Source organism: Melopsittacus undulatus, chromosome 13, assembly GCF_012275295.1.
Source record: "Melopsittacus undulatus isolate bMelUnd1 chromosome 13, bMelUnd1.mat.Z, whole genome shotgun sequence".
NCBI lineage: Eukaryota > Metazoa > Chordata > Aves > Psittaciformes > Psittaculidae > Melopsittacus > Melopsittacus undulatus.
In genome coordinates, this window is record NC_047539.1 from 84,041 (window position 1) to 99,655 (window position 15,615).

The window sequence follows — 15,615 nt, forward strand, 5'->3', positions numbered from 1 at the left end:
TTAATTCATTTATTATCTAGCCACACCCTGCAGCATGCTCATGGCACAGGGGGATCAGTTTGTACATTGCAGATATACGGAGTTAAAATCCAGGTTACTTTTCATTGTGCTATTTGAGTCAGCTTTTTGATAAGGAAGATTCTTTCAGCAAGATCCAGTTACAGGTATTATTTGTGGTAATGACTGTAAAATGTTTTACCTCTGCTGCTTCTGGTAGAATGAAATCTTCAGCTTGCTGTAGGGACACATGCAAGCTATGTTTTCCTTGAAGACTTTCATTATCTTTTTGCAGTCTCACCAACTCTTCTGAAACCTGCTCCCTCGACTGTGTCAGGACAGCCTTTGATGCAAAGAAAAGCATAAATTCTCACTTAGGGTCATGCTCAGATCTCTTCATGCCCCATTTGCTATCATTGCTTTCAAAAGTCTGGTGAATTGATTGGATATTCTTCGTAAAGAAGGGAAACAAAATGTGTGGAACAACAATATTTCTGGCCTATGCACTAGAAATAAAGGCAAGATCAATCTTAGCTGTACAGGCAGGCAGGTGGAAGCAAGTGATAAACACAGTCTGGTCAAGCCTCCCAGTTTCCTTCTGAGGTAGCTGTGCTCATGGAGAGGAGTAGGGGGGAATCACATGTGGTTGTGGGAACTGTCAGTGGTGTATACTAAAATCACGGAACAGCTTAGCTGCAGCATCAGGTTATTCTAACCTTAAACATTCATCCTGAAACTTCCCATGGCAGGTATTTGCCTCCCATTGTCTTTGGAGGAAAACATCAAAACAACTGATCCATTGTAAAGAAAAAGGATTAAGAGAACATAGTTCTGTTTGCATTACAAACAAAAAAAATCCAGTGAACTTTTCTAAAAGGAATAATTGCTTCAGATGCAGAACATCAAACAGAATGTTTCTGCAAGCAATGTCCTGATGTCCTACAGACTATCCCAGACCCCAGAAATGCAGTACTGGGATTCATGGGAATGCTCTTAGTCCCCACAATGCTGTGCGAAGGAGGAAAAAAGAAGAAACACAATCCTAATACAGAAGGGAATGAACTGCTGTAAGGAAGTTAAACTTGTTCTGCCCTGGAAAATAAGGTCCTTAAATAAGCTCCCACCCATACCTCTTCCTGGGTGTTAGGGCTGGTATTTTAAGTCTGACCTGTATTATATATATACATAAAATACCAACCTCTGTAGAGCTGGTATTTTAAGTCTGAACACTCATTTCCAACTCAAGAAAAAAATCACTAGTGATGTTATTTGTGATGAATCCTACAAAACTGTCTTGAAAAAAACTTATTGAGTCTTCAGATCTGAGGTGAAGTAAGAATGGGTACAGAATGTGCATAATGGATAAGGGGGAAAAGAAGTTGACTAGTGATCTCCATATTAATCAATCCACATACACACAGAAGTAAGACTGACCCACAAACCGCTACAGGTTCAGAACTTGCTATCAGAGACTGGTACCTTCACATATTGAGATGCACAGCTCTCTTTAGTCAACCTTGGCTGGGCAGCAAGACAAAGTCTTTTACAAACAGAGAGAGCTCCAAAGGTTAGACAAATAGTGCTGTTCAAGTGATTTCTGGGCTTAAGCTGTCTTACCATTTGCTCCTGGACACTTCTCTTCGCTTGCGAAAATGCCTGCTGCAGTTCATTGAGGAGGTTCTCTGACTTCTGACATTTAGCCATAAGCAAAGAGATCTTAAAAAAAGAAAACCCACACAAAGATATAAAGCATGAAGCAGATTCTGAAGAAGAAATAACCAGTGAAGTTCTCTTGCTTGTTATCATTATTAATATATAATTGGGAATCTCAAACTAATCCATTAATCTTGTCAGTTCTTCAGTCAGTAAATCATTAATGCAGCTCAAGCTGGTAAGAACAGACACTGTCCTTCTATACCAGTAATATATACTTTTTTACCAAACTCTAAGCCACAAACAAGCAGTTCATTCTAATCAGACTTTAATGTAAGCCAGTTCAGAGATCCTGAATGGGGTCTGCAGAGCTACCACCACAGTTTCCAGTGTTTTCTTTAAGGTAATTTTTCATACCTTTCTCTGAAAGCACAGATCTTCAAAAGCTTTACAATTAAATTATTCTACAGCACCACAGGCTTAACAGTAACATGAAGAATTACTTTATTAAGAGCACTCTGGTCCATCCAAAAGAATGGACATACAAACATGTTCCTGTCATCTAGGAGAGACTTTGCTAAGGACTGCTTCTTTAGTAACAAAAACCATACTGGGTGGGATGGACGAGAGAAAGCCTTCCAGCTCAAGTGAAATAAATTCAATGTCTTGTACACAGCATTTCCCTAATTAATAGGCCAAAGATGATGACTATTCATTTTGCTTAAAGCTATGATTACCACACATCTTATTTGGCTCCGTTGTTCCAGGAGTTATGTACACAGCTCAAACTGAAAAATCTTTTAAATGGGCTATTATTTCAAAGAAGTCTAAGTGCATACTTTGGACAAACTACTGGTACTCCCTGCTCAGCTACTCATTAACTGGATGTCTTCACCACAAGACCATTATCTGTGTGCCAAGTATTGATGAGAGCAAGTGGTACAAATAGTACCACTCTTCTACTGACAAGGACAGTGACCAAGAACACTGGGCTACTTTTGCATGTCTGGAGGATTTCACACAGAGCTCACTGAAGAACTCAAACCCACTCAAATTCCAATTATCACCTCTGTAACAGATTTCAAGATCAGAGATGAAATTTCAGGGTGAGAATTGGGTAACATACTATTAGAGACATGTCAGACTTACCTAGAAACTGTGGGAGACTCAAGTGCAGCGTAACTAACCCTAGAAGCTCTCACTTTTGTTGCCTCTACCACAGGTAGCCCATCCACATCTAACAGAAGATGAGTTCTTGTACATAATTTTTGAATATCACTTCATGATTCCTACCATATTGATTACAAAAGGCCTGTACCTGGTTAGAGGAGTCTTCAGCACTTTGTTTCATGTAATCCTCCAGTTCCTGTTTATCTTTCATTGTCTTTTCCAGCTGGTCATTGGCCTGCCTCAGCATCACCTGCAGCTTTTTCACCTGTGTTGGTACAAAAAAACTATGTAGTTTTCCATTCTTTTGGAGAGCACTTATTTCCCAAACACCAATATAACCTACCCCATCACACCACCAAAGCACAAAATCCCTCAAACCTCTATGCAATGCAGAAGTTCCTTTGTTGTTCTTCTGAAACACCATGCATCCCTGATTACACCAAACACAGGACATCAAACTGCACTGAACCAGCTTCCATCACTTATTTCAAAGCAGAATGTGACTCACGCCTTCTGTACCCATCTGAAAAATGCTCCTCAGTATATGGCAGGAAACAAATATCCTCCAATACTTCACAGTCATTTTATGTCTCTAGGATGAGGTCCTCTAATTTTTCCTTTGCTGTTAACAGTCCTTGCATTACCAAATATATTGAATTTAATGCATGACAAGCATTTTAGAATATAAATTATGAAAGATACTGACTTCAGCATGAGCACAACACTTTTTATAGAGCAGTGCTTGGTCTCATAGTACCAGATAAAGAGGTTCTCAATGGTGACTCCTTAAACACGTACACGTGCATATACCAACAGCAAACCAGGTTATGACAATAACATGTTAGCAGTTATTCAGATTTTAACTATGTTGACATTCTTGAATCAAAACCAATGAATAAACCAGCAGATGGGATACTGTTGCACCCTCAGTAGTTCAAATAACTGCACAAATCTTGCTAAAGCTGGAAGAGAAATCCCACCTGGTCTCTTGTCTCGGCCTCCTGAATCTGGATACCTTGCAACTGCTTCTCATAATTGGAGCACATATCACAGCGTCTACCCAGCTTGTTCCCTGCGTTCTGCACCTGAAGAACAGAGTTACCACCGCCATAAAGTTCTTCAAGGAATGCCAGAGTGCTACGTACTCTCAGGTGTGTTGTGTGATCACAAAATATTACGGATAAAAGACAGTAGCAGAATCATGTAATGGCAAGATTAAGATGTTCTAAAAGTAAAGGATAATGTATATCACCTGCAGGATATCAGCTTGCCTGGCAGGAATCCCATGGCAGGGGGGTGGAACTAGATGATCTTAAGGTCCTTTCCAAACCTAACTATTTTATGATTCTATTAGCACTAAAGTAATAAGCCACGATGTGCAATAGTTCATCATTCAGTGTGTGAAACTGTAATGGTTTTGGCCAAGGGGACAAATGGAAGCTTTATCAAAGCTGCAGCTGCAAGTCAAGTTTGACCTTAAATTGCTATTTGTATTTGATGCTCCATGTCCCACCCACATGGTGACATTCACACACCCTGCCCTGCTCCTGCCTCCAGAAACACATGGGAAGCAGTGCATTTCTTTTCTGAATTCTAAGAAAGGGCTGGAGTAAAGTGTCATTGACATTTCAACAGGGCAAGGAAATACTCAAAAGTAGAGGATTTAACACAGCTCTGAGAACCACAGGAGCCCCACAATACTCTTCAGCAGGAAATCAAATGCAAGCTTTGAATTGGCATCATATAAAGCTGCTGAAAAACTGACAGGCAGAACACCCAGAATCAACAATCTCCTTGGTCACCCATCCTGAAACTGGCAGAGTGTTAAGTCTAATCTGCTGCTTGTTGCTCTCAGAAATTGGTTTTTGATGATGCAACTCCCCAACAATTTTCTGAAGCTTTCTTTGTGGTTGCTTTGTGTGTCATGCATATCTTGGCTTCTCATTTCTAAACTGCACTCCAAGCACAATCCTCAGTAAAACTCCTTGGCATACAGAACAGCACTCTTAGCGCTGCTCCTTTTGTTAATCTTTCCACTTTCCCAGTCAGCCCCCATTGCACTGTAACATCCTTTCCTCAGCTTCCCATTTTCTCCTTTTCTCTGAGTTCTCCTATCTTTTTTTCATCCTCCCACGTATTGTGTGATCAACAGCTACCTCTGTCAGACCCCTTTAAGGGCAAAAATAGCTTGTATTTAGTAAAGCTGACTCTATGTAGAGCAAATAAGGAAGAGCTTGCACCTAGCAGACAGTCCCCAACGTGCAGGCGGTGGTCACGGCAGATGCATGTGCTGGGTACTCACCTCCTTCTGCAGCAGGTTCCACTCTGTCTCACTAACCAAGCGGTAACCACTAGGAGATACATAAGCACTTTCTACACCTTGTGTAACACTGGAAAGCAGCGAAGCAGTCTCTTCTTGCTCTGGTGTCATTGCTTTGATTGCTTTTTCTTGATCTTTGGTTAACATGAACCCACTTGGCATTTGCAGAGATCCAAGGGAAGCTGTATCAAAGTTCTCAGACACTGAATCTGCTCCAACAAGTGGTCCAAAATCTGACTCATCCAGGTTCCCCGCAGATTTTGCTTTGTTGTTGTATCCTAAAGCTTTGGACTGTAAAGATCCAGATGTCCCCAGACTGTCTGTTGACTGTGCTCTCCGTAGTCCATCTTTAAACATATCATTATCTGATTTATTGAAAGATTCACCAGAAGAAAGAAGCAAGTCTGCATCCAATGAATGGACTGAGCCATGGGTGCTATTTACCTGCACCTTGAATTAAAAACAAGGAAGAAAAAAATTATATACTCCATTCTAGAAGCATGGTACAAGAGGAACAATGGACGCTCATTATCAGACACAGTAAAGGCTAATCTAAATTGGCTTTGCCAAGAACATCTGATCACTAAGCTTAAGATGGCACAGAAAAGGATAGAGAATTGAAATGCAGCAGCTTGAATTAGAAAATAAGAAACAAGCAAAAAGCCAGTTTTCTGTTAACAGAGTGCTTTCATTAAGAATCTGTCTTCCTGCCAGACAAGCAAGGACATGGTCACCTTACATCTTCCAGTACATGAAACAAGGCCCTTCTTCCACTAAAGAGATATAATATCACTTCTAAACCTACTATCTACACAACAGAAAGCAAACACTCCACTGCCATTCAAAAGTCTTTCATAAAGGCAATTCAAGTCTTTTCATAAAACAAAAATCTGTAACATAAAAATAAATGGAGAATGATATGCTTATAATCTGTTCTATCCAGACAAGTGGATATTCTTCTATTTCTTTCTTCTACTTGGAGTGTCTGACACAATATTGTAAGAACAAATAAATATTTTTCTTTAAAAGATTATTTGTACATAAAAGAAAAAGAAAAGGGAAAAGCCTGGGCTTAAACAGAAAGGTATCCTGGGGAATGCCAATAGCAAAAGCCACACTAACTGCCCTGTGATGTACACAAGGCACATTAAGTCTCTTGATCTATTTTTAGTATTTGCAGCACTGAAAAGAGAGCAGCACTGCTTTATTTAAAAAGCATCAGACTGCTTTCAAAATACCTTCCAATATATTATGCACTTCTACTTTGCCATTAGACATATAAAGAAAAATAACAGTGAGAACAAACCTCTTGAGAAAAACAGCGATTTCTGAAATAGGCCCAGCAGACATGAGCAGGCTGCTGGTACTTCCATATAGGTGTTTCTAACTTAGAACTAAATATTATGCACTACTGGGTTTATGACTGTTGTAAATGCCTGTTTTAATAATTTTAGGCATATTATGTATACTTACATGTATATATATGAGTTCAAGCTCATAACAAAAAGCCAAATCAATACAGACATATAAAATTTCATACTGGTGATACAGTTAATGAATAATTTGTTTTATTGCAAACTGCTCAACAGAGAAGAGCTCAGAAATGAAATTATGACAAGTTGAAAGATACAACTGACAATGATTCACTACCACCTGTATAACACATTCCACACAGTTAAAAACCATCAGAAATAGAGCAACTAAACCCAATCCATAAACAAATCTAAACCACTCTGAAAAATACATCCTTTCTCAAAATGTAACCACTTCCATTATGTGTAATTCCTAGAATTAAATAAATGTTGTGATGAACAAACTATAGAGGATCCTAGGAAAAGAGAGTAAAGAAAACATTAAAAGATAAAACTTTTGTTTGCCATAATATGTCCCATTTGTATAGCTGGACGGAAGTGTGAGTATACAACACTATATCTGAAATAGAAAGCTGTGTCCTTATGGTAGAATAGAGGGTAGAGCTAGACCTCAGCCACGTTCAACTGTTAGGCTTCTGAACATTTTTCTGCATTCTCAACTGTTATAAATAATTGATGGGAATAAAGGACAGGCTCTAGAGCTACATACTTTTTTTTCCCTTAAAAAAGGATAATAAATATATTAAATAATTAATTAACACCTTTAGGATACAACAGTAAAATAATAAATAAAGTAATAAGTAATATATATTAAGAAATAAAACAGGCAAAATACTGGCTCACACTGCAAATTCTCAAGTCTCCTGACTTGTCCCCAAACAAGTCTATAGCACAAGACTATTTTATTAATTTGCCCCTATTCTGACTTACAACTAAAATGGACCCTGTTAGATAGGCAAGCAAAAAGCAGTGGAAAAGGATAAGTAACTGCCTGTTTTGATAGTGCATCCAAGTTCCAACCTGTGTGGTCATAGGGTTTGCTTCCTCCCAAGTTTCACTGAGGCAAACATCACACACAATTCTAGCTTGTCCTTGTGTATGACTGTCTACAACACCCAAATGGCTCCTAACTCATGACATGCAGCAGTATCCTTTTTTCTGGCTGTTGGAATGGGTTACTAATACAGCTCAAGCAGCTTGGTGCAGAGCCCCAGCTACTGGCTTGGCTCATTTTTGGCTGCTGAACAGATGCGGCCAAACTTCTGAAATGACACAGCTGGATACAGCTCAATACATACAGACTTACAAATCATACTGGTGTGTACATGCTATGCAAGTGGCTAACCCCCAAATCAATGATCTGACTTGTCTAACCAGTGCCAGGTCAGCACAGAATTCAACAAGTAGGTTAGCAATGCTGATACAATAGACTTGCTGACTGTTCAGATATAACTGGTTTAATTCTGAACATTTAGATGTGCTAGAACATGGGTATAAATCCCAAGAGAACTTAACAGCAGTTAACTTCCAGAATGCAGAAGGTAAATTACAGGTTTTAACAGTACCTCTTGGGATTATAAAGTATAGTCTTCCATTCTTTATTAGAATTTATCCATTCAGGTGCAACTCCAAATATTTTTCATTGCTTAATAAGAATTACAAGCTACAGAGAATAAAGGGCATTAATTTGGCATTTGTATTTGTAATCAACACCCTGAGGAATGCACAAGTGTTCCAAGTCCCTTTGAACTATCCACTTGTTTTACCTCTTCATTAGAGAGCTGGGTGAGTGTTTCCTCCTGGGCAAGAGAACATGAAGCTTTTGTTTCATCATCTGAATCTTTTTGCTTCTGCTCCTTTCTCTTGCTAAGCCTTTGCTGATCATCTTCTTCCTAGAAATCAGTGGTCAATGCAGAACACGTATAAATGAGATAGAATTTTGCTGTAGTAGTCATGACATTATAGTTTCTATGATAAAACTAAGCTACAAAGGCAGCACTGAGAAAAGACTATTTTGGTTAAAAACCTGGTATTTATCACATAAGGGTTCTTTTGGTTACAAATCTGTTGTTCATTTCCAAGGTACCCAAACCCACTTTTCAAGTTTAGTGGCTGATTCATGTTCTAAAGTAATTTTATTCAAAGAACATATTACCTAGATCACAATTCTTATTGTAAGGATTACCCAATAAGTAACAAAAGTAATTGTTATGCTGGCTACTGCACAGAACCTGGTAACATATTTGCATCACTAATGGCCCCATTAATAGACATTATACAAGCCTGAATGTTTAAATGTGAAAAGGTGGAATGTAACATATGAAAATAGAATCAAAAGAGACAGCATAGAGTACTAATTATGTGCATAAGCTAACTTACAATGAAGCTCTTGATTTATGCCAGAATTACGTGCTGTATTGGAAAAACCTAAGTGAAACTTGCTACCCTAACATCCTTAGCCCACATGCTCTGTGTCATAGATGACTCTTCTTCCAAGATTAACTTGTGGCTATTTTTACCTTTCCATTTAATGATACTGGCAAAATTACTTTTAAAGTTACTATATACATTAATATTATTCGCACAAATGGAAAGTTTCTGTTAGAACTCCCAGCTGTCATTCAAATGGAGAATTTCTATTAAAGCTGTCAGCTATCATTTTCTGAACTAGTAACACACTTAAATAACTTGTCTCCAATATGTGATTTCCATACCTGTTCTATCACATTCAGTCTACAGCATTAACAAGAAAAAAGACAAAAGCAGCAAGTAACCTGATCCTTTTTTTTCAGTTCTTCTACTTGTCGGAGCTGCTCAGAAGTCAGAACAATTTCCATACGTTGCATGTCCCTCATCAGCAAACGTTGAGACTCCAAGAATTGGTCATTGGCTTTTTGCCATGTGTGTTTCAACTGGTTGTGCTGCTGTCGCTCTTGCTCTAAGAGATGGCAGACTATTCAAGAACAGAGAGTTATTCTGATCTGGGATTTTTACTCTCTTTTCCAAAGAGAAGCATTTTCATGAATAAAAGTAATTATTGTTCTAATCAAGAACAGTCTTTGCTCAACAACTATTCAGGATGAAATAAAACATTATTTTAATTCCCAAACTTTGCTTGTGATTAGGGACATATTACTGACAGTTTAGGATTCCTCAATTAGGAGACTAATGCCTTAACTTCATTCATGACTTCTAAGTTGATTTTTTTCTAGTGCTGGTTTCAAAACACTCTCTTCTGTGTCCCCATTTATTTCAACAGAAGGTTCTGGTTTTCAATCCTCTATAACGATTCTGCACTGTACACTGACGAATCCATTCCACCACCGGGCATTCAAACTGACATACCTCAGGGAGTTATATCAACACATTATGGAAATAATGCTCATAACTGTATATAAATAAAGGACACCACTAAAAACACTTGCAGTACTCTAAGAGCTAAGCAGAAATTCAATAGCATCCCTCAAGAGAATGAATGGCTGTTGTTTTTCTCCATCATAAAAGAACTCCACATTCAACTCTTCTGTAAACATTTTAAGGCCTTTCACATATAACGTACTGCTTCCTCCCCCCACAATTTCCTTAAATCTAATTCAAATAAGAAATCAGAAAAGAATTATTAGCTATGTTGGGTTTTGTACCCTTAGTGTAAAAGAGTCAAAGGATTCTTATTAGATAGATACCTTCATGCAGTTCTTTCCGCAACTTCTCTGCATCTTCTTGCAGGACTGATTTTTGTGTATTGAGAACAGCCACATACATCTCCAAGTCTGTCCTACATGACTTCTCAGCTTCCAAATAATGGTTCAGTTCTTTAACCTGAATAAAAAGAGGGAAATCTACCATCTCAGTGCAGGACCACACTCAGGCATTTCCTTTTTGTTAGAAGTTCCACATCTCCTGTTTGGGTAATGTGGAGGTGCTGAAGGACAAGTTTGTTTCTAGAAATCACAAATATTCAACCACCAGTGTGCAAATATATAAGTGTGCAAACAGTACTCGCATTTACTTCTGAATATATTACTCATTAGAAAAAAGTTTTCAAACCTATGAAAGACTGCTGCAAAAAGACAGGAGAATCTGTCAATGCAAAGCAATTAGATGAAGACATGCTGAAGAAATATAAGATTTTAAGAGAGTGTTACATAAACATCTGTCAACGCGATGCTCTTAGAAATGGATCCCATCTTGGAGCAAGGAATGGGTTGAAAGGTCTCTTTTCTTCAGTTTTATGGTTTGCTGAGTCAGCAATCACAGTTTTTATTTTAAAGGAAACAAAAGCCTTCAGGCAATTCCTAACTGGCTCCACAGAGCTGCTGCTCACCTTCCTCACCAGCAACCACAGACACAGACACCAACTTGGAACCCCAGACAACCCTTTGGTTGTCTTGCCCCTGATGGTGGAGACAACTTCTCCTCTCCTAGGACACCAAGTCTTCTACCTGCTAAATGTCTTTGGAATGGAGAAATCTGACTCCCAGGGAACAGCCCTTGGGAAGGAAGGAACAGGAAGGAAGAGGTGAGGTGGGAGAGAAAAGAAACACATTGTTTCATTAATCCAGCTAAATACTTGATACTGAAAATGAAAATGACATGGCTCAGAAGATGAACCAACAGAAAAGTCAAATGCACTGCTCATTCTGCATGTCATTCTCATACCCACCTAGTAATATACATCATGCAAATAGTATCTTGCAGTTTTATATCACCATGTATTAAAGTACTTACACAACTTCCTAAGTTTGTGCTCAAATGTCTCCTTGCTACATACAGACCAGCAATTCTTTCCCAATAAGCTAAAAAGGTGACTTGAAGTAGGACTTTTGGCAACTTCAGACAGAAGGAATAATGATATAAAGTTGACCACAGGTAAGAATTAAATGCCTCAGTAATTTTCTTTGGTAAGAATCACCATCTAAAGCGAGACTTCTTTAAAACCAACCTTCCAATAAATTAGAACCACGTACAAAGTGTTTATCCACTTTTTTCCAAGAGTTGTGTGGTTGTGTTTTACTAATGCCATAGAATGACACTGTCAGATTTGAGAGGCCTGACAGAGACACCAGCACAATTTTGTTTCTGAAATAAATTGGTCCTGAAACCCTATCAATTTTATTCAGGCCTTGTCACAAGAATGACCTATGCTTTTTATAAGCATATTCAGCAGAAAAGTTCTGAGGAAAGTTCTAGACTGTTCTTAAGAAGAAAAGATAAAAAAGGAGAAAACAAAAAAGCATTCTGGGAACAAGCCAGCAAGAGACAGTTCACATTTCCTCATCTTCCCCACATTCATCCTGGCAATGAAAAGGAAGTATTATTTGCATCAAGAGAAAAAGCAGAACTGTTATTCCTAGGAACATTTCAACCTGACAAAAATCTGACCTATACAGCACAAAGAATCTATGAGGAAAGAAAATACTCAAGCATGGCCTATCAATCTAGCAAAAAATATTTTTAGACTGTTAAATGAATTCATACTGTACTCCTAAATTTCAGGAATTTATAAGGAAGGTATTTATTCCTGCATCTTAAAAACATCCCCATGGTAAGTTACTTTGCAACTTCAGCCTATTTGACTTTCAAGTTGAAGGATTTGTTGCAGCAGACATCTTCATTTCTGTATAAAAGTCCATTAAATGCAAGTATCTGACAGTGCTGTAGATATTATTTACCCTTCAGAGCTGATGAGAAAATTCAGCAGAGGTTCTGACATACCCGAAGAATACAGGAATGCTAAATAAACCACTGACCATGATTTCTTGGCAGCTATGACCAGTATCCCTTTCTATGAATCTGAGGTTAAGATATAAAAATCCTGGTGATACTCCCTCAGTTTTAGGCCCAGCGTTAGAAAATGAAATATAGCAGATGCTGGATGGAAGTAGATTACAATAATTTTGCCAAATGCAAATCTTCCTGTGGCTGCAAGCCTGACAACAACCTAAAGGCCAGGCTGTTGGAGAGGTCCAAAGCAGCTATTTTTCTAGAGCTTTTGCTTTTTTATTACTAGCAGACCTGAAGCCATGGCATTTGAACTAAGCACAGATGACACACACTTAACACAACCCTCAAAACAGGAAGATGGAAAAACGTATCTAAGCCAAAAATGATATTTGAGCTCCAGGAGAAAAGATGCATTGCGCACACACACTCTCACAAAGCACATTTTTCTCTCTTATAACATCTGACTTATCTACATCAAACCAGCCTGATGCAAGATACAAATTCAGATACAGCTGCAGCTCCACCTCACCTTTGATGCTTCCAACTCTTTGATTTTTTCTTCAGCTCCTGTCAATTTCTCCTTTAGCGCTGCAATCTCTTTCTCCATGGGCATCACAACTGAACGGAGCTTCTCAGCATCTTCCTGGGCCTGAAGTTAAGGCAATAAATTATGAATAACATATTATCTTAGTTTTCACCACAACAGTTTCCATTATTGGAGACATTTGGAGAAAAATCTCTATGCCAACAAATACAGCTGACTGAACTTCCACTTTCAATACTCATCTTACTGCTATTTATTTAGTTCAGCAGTCATCTCTATGACAACAGGCCAATATTACTCCATTCACAGAAGGCAGCTAAATTTTAAATCCACGTATGGATTAGGCCATGAATATCTGTTTTAAAGAGAACGTTAGTAAATCCATCACTGTTGATACTTGGGAGAAAATTTATGGATCAGGCATTCCAAGATACATTCGTTTTTGTTATTAAAGGCCTTCACTGTCCTGCAATGTGCTACCACATAACATACATAAAAGTGTAACACAGAACTGCAGGATGAGTTATTGGCCATTAATTTACTTACGAAGATAAAAGAAAAAGGATCTGCACAGTAATGCATAGTGTAGCTTTGCTCTGCTTTAGAAGACCATTTGTCAACTTAAAATTACGACTGATGTAGCATCAGGTTTTGGTGTCATTGTACTGTTTCAACACTATATACAAGCAGTTGATCAAAAACCCCATGATTTTTTCTCAAAGAGTAGTTCTGAATATATCAAAGCAGGACAACAGACTGAGAAGACTGATATAAGGGGAAAAAAAAGAGAAACAGCCAGGTAAAAATAGCAAGAATTAAAAACAGAAAGCGCATTTAGTGCTCAATATCAGGATTACTCATGTCAATGGGTGATCCTGACATCCCCATTTCCTAAATGGATGCACTAAAAACTTTCCAAGTGAAGGAAAGAGCTCCCATAGACTCCACAAGAGCAAGCAGAACACTCATATATTCACCACAGTAAAATTCTTCAAGCCATGAGGAATTTAAGCAACCTAGTTTGGGTGGATTTATGTGTTGGAGGTTCAGAGCACTCAATTGTTCTTTCTCTTCTACTGGAGGAACTCAGCAGGGGAGGGAAGGCTGGGAACTGCATCCCAAAACTGAAGCATCAAAAAAATGACACTCTTCTTAACCTATCAGCAAAGGCAGCCACTAAAAAATAATGTCCATGTCTTGTTTAAAATCTAAACTAGAACCCCAGACTCGTCTGATTTGGAAGGGAACTTAAAGCTCATTCAGTTACAACCCCTGCCATGGGCAGGGACACCTCCCACTAGAGCAGCCTGTTCCAAGCTCCATCCATCCTGGCCTCCAACACTGCCAGGGATGGGGCAACCACAGCTTCTCTGGGCAATCTGTGCCAGTGTCCCACCACCCTCACAGAATGCAGGTCTTAAAGGCTACCCATTTGATTTTCAGTTTCTGGTAAGCTTACTGACAACTCTATTCTGAGCAAGACTTTCAGGAAGAAAAATAGACAGTATTTTTAACCACTCAACTTTTCTAAACCTAAAATTAATAGGCAAAATAAAACAATATTGCATATCATTATACATATACTACCAGCACCTTGGGCTCTGAAAAGCTTTAAAGAAAATTCTGCAGACTAAACAAAATTAAATTGCTTCATGTTTCATTCACTTTCTGTCACATTCTGTCGCTGCTAGTTTGTGTGTCCAAGGAGTGCAAAAAAAATCCATGAGGAAAGCAAGGGACATCACATGATGCAGTGAATTCAATACCAGGGACATGTGACAGTGTCACACATACATACGTATCCTGTCACTTGCAGCCAGCAACTCAGCAGTCACATTTTTAGAGCAGATGGGAGCAGTTCAACTTCACAGGTTATTTTATATTTAATTTATTGTATCGGTTCTATTAATTTAATGCTACCTAGAGCTGGCTCATATAAAATAACAACAGGCCAACATTTTGAGGGCTGTTAACAAGTTTTCCCCTTTATTCATCATAACTGAAAGAATATTTCATCACCAGTCTGATTTCACACACTTCAACGCTGAATATAGAGCAACAAATGCATCCATGCTGGAACCAACCAGTTCAGGGAAACAGTCAGAAAGGTCTCTGAAAGCAGAATCAGACTGTTGGACATAACCAACTGGAAAGGCACAACTGCATCAAATTCCAGGACAGAAGTTACTCTAGCTTTTAGTGCTTGGTAAACAGAGCTGAAGTTTGAGCTATGGTTGCAACATAGTGCAAATGTGTCCTTTAAAAACACAAAAGGTGCATGTGTGCGTGGAAGGCTGGGCTTAAGGATCTGGATTAAACATCAGGTGATACTGAGCTAAGCACCTTGAATAGCCTCTACCTGCTACCAAAATGAGTGCTGGTCACTAGGTCTGCTTTTGAAGGTAAAGTTATTACTGAGACTCCAAAATTGAGGTTAAATTTTCCACTCAAACTTCTAATAGAATGATATTATCTATCATGTTGAAAAATGCTACATAAAGATACTGTCATACGTGGCAAGAGATGCCATAGCATCTCATTTCCTGTGTTAAAATGCGTTATTCAGACTCTCTTAGAGGTGTGATCCTTAAAATCTTTTCTTCCATTCTAACAGTTTGCCAAACTAACATCAATCTACTTCCATAAACTCTTCTAAGTCACAGATCTCTGAATAACAGCAACAATAAAACGTCTCCAAACTCCAGGGCAATTATCTTTCATCATCCAGAGCCTGTTTTGTGACAGCAAGGTTCTGCACTTCCTAGGAAGCTACTAGTACTGTGTTGCACAAACATTACTCACCTTAAAGAAAGACAAAAGATATTTTAGATTTT

At 38.5% G+C, this 15,615-nt stretch overlaps 1 protein-coding gene across 2 annotated transcripts in view; it reads right to left on the reverse strand.

Moving 5' to 3' along the window:
- Positions 1–15,615, reverse strand: part of RABEP1 (rabaptin, RAB GTPase binding effector protein 1) — a 44,020-nt gene that overhangs the window by 5,648 nt on the left and 22,757 nt on the right. For both annotated transcript variants that reach the window (XM_034068811.1, XM_034068810.1), the window contains exons 5-13: positions 12,767–12,886; positions 10,197–10,332; positions 9,288–9,466; positions 8,280–8,405; positions 5,123–5,590; positions 3,801–3,905; positions 2,969–3,085; positions 1,615–1,713; positions 200–340 (exon numbers count right to left, since the gene is read on the reverse strand). In XM_034068811.1, coding sequence (XP_033924702.1) covers positions 200–340; positions 1,615–1,713; positions 2,969–3,085; positions 3,801–3,905; positions 5,123–5,590; positions 8,280–8,405; positions 9,288–9,466; positions 10,197–10,332; positions 12,767–12,886 — 1,491 coding nt within the window. The remainder of the gene's footprint in view (positions 1–199; positions 341–1,614; positions 1,714–2,968; positions 3,086–3,800; positions 3,906–5,122; positions 5,591–8,279; positions 8,406–9,287; positions 9,467–10,196; positions 10,333–12,766; positions 12,887–15,615) is intronic.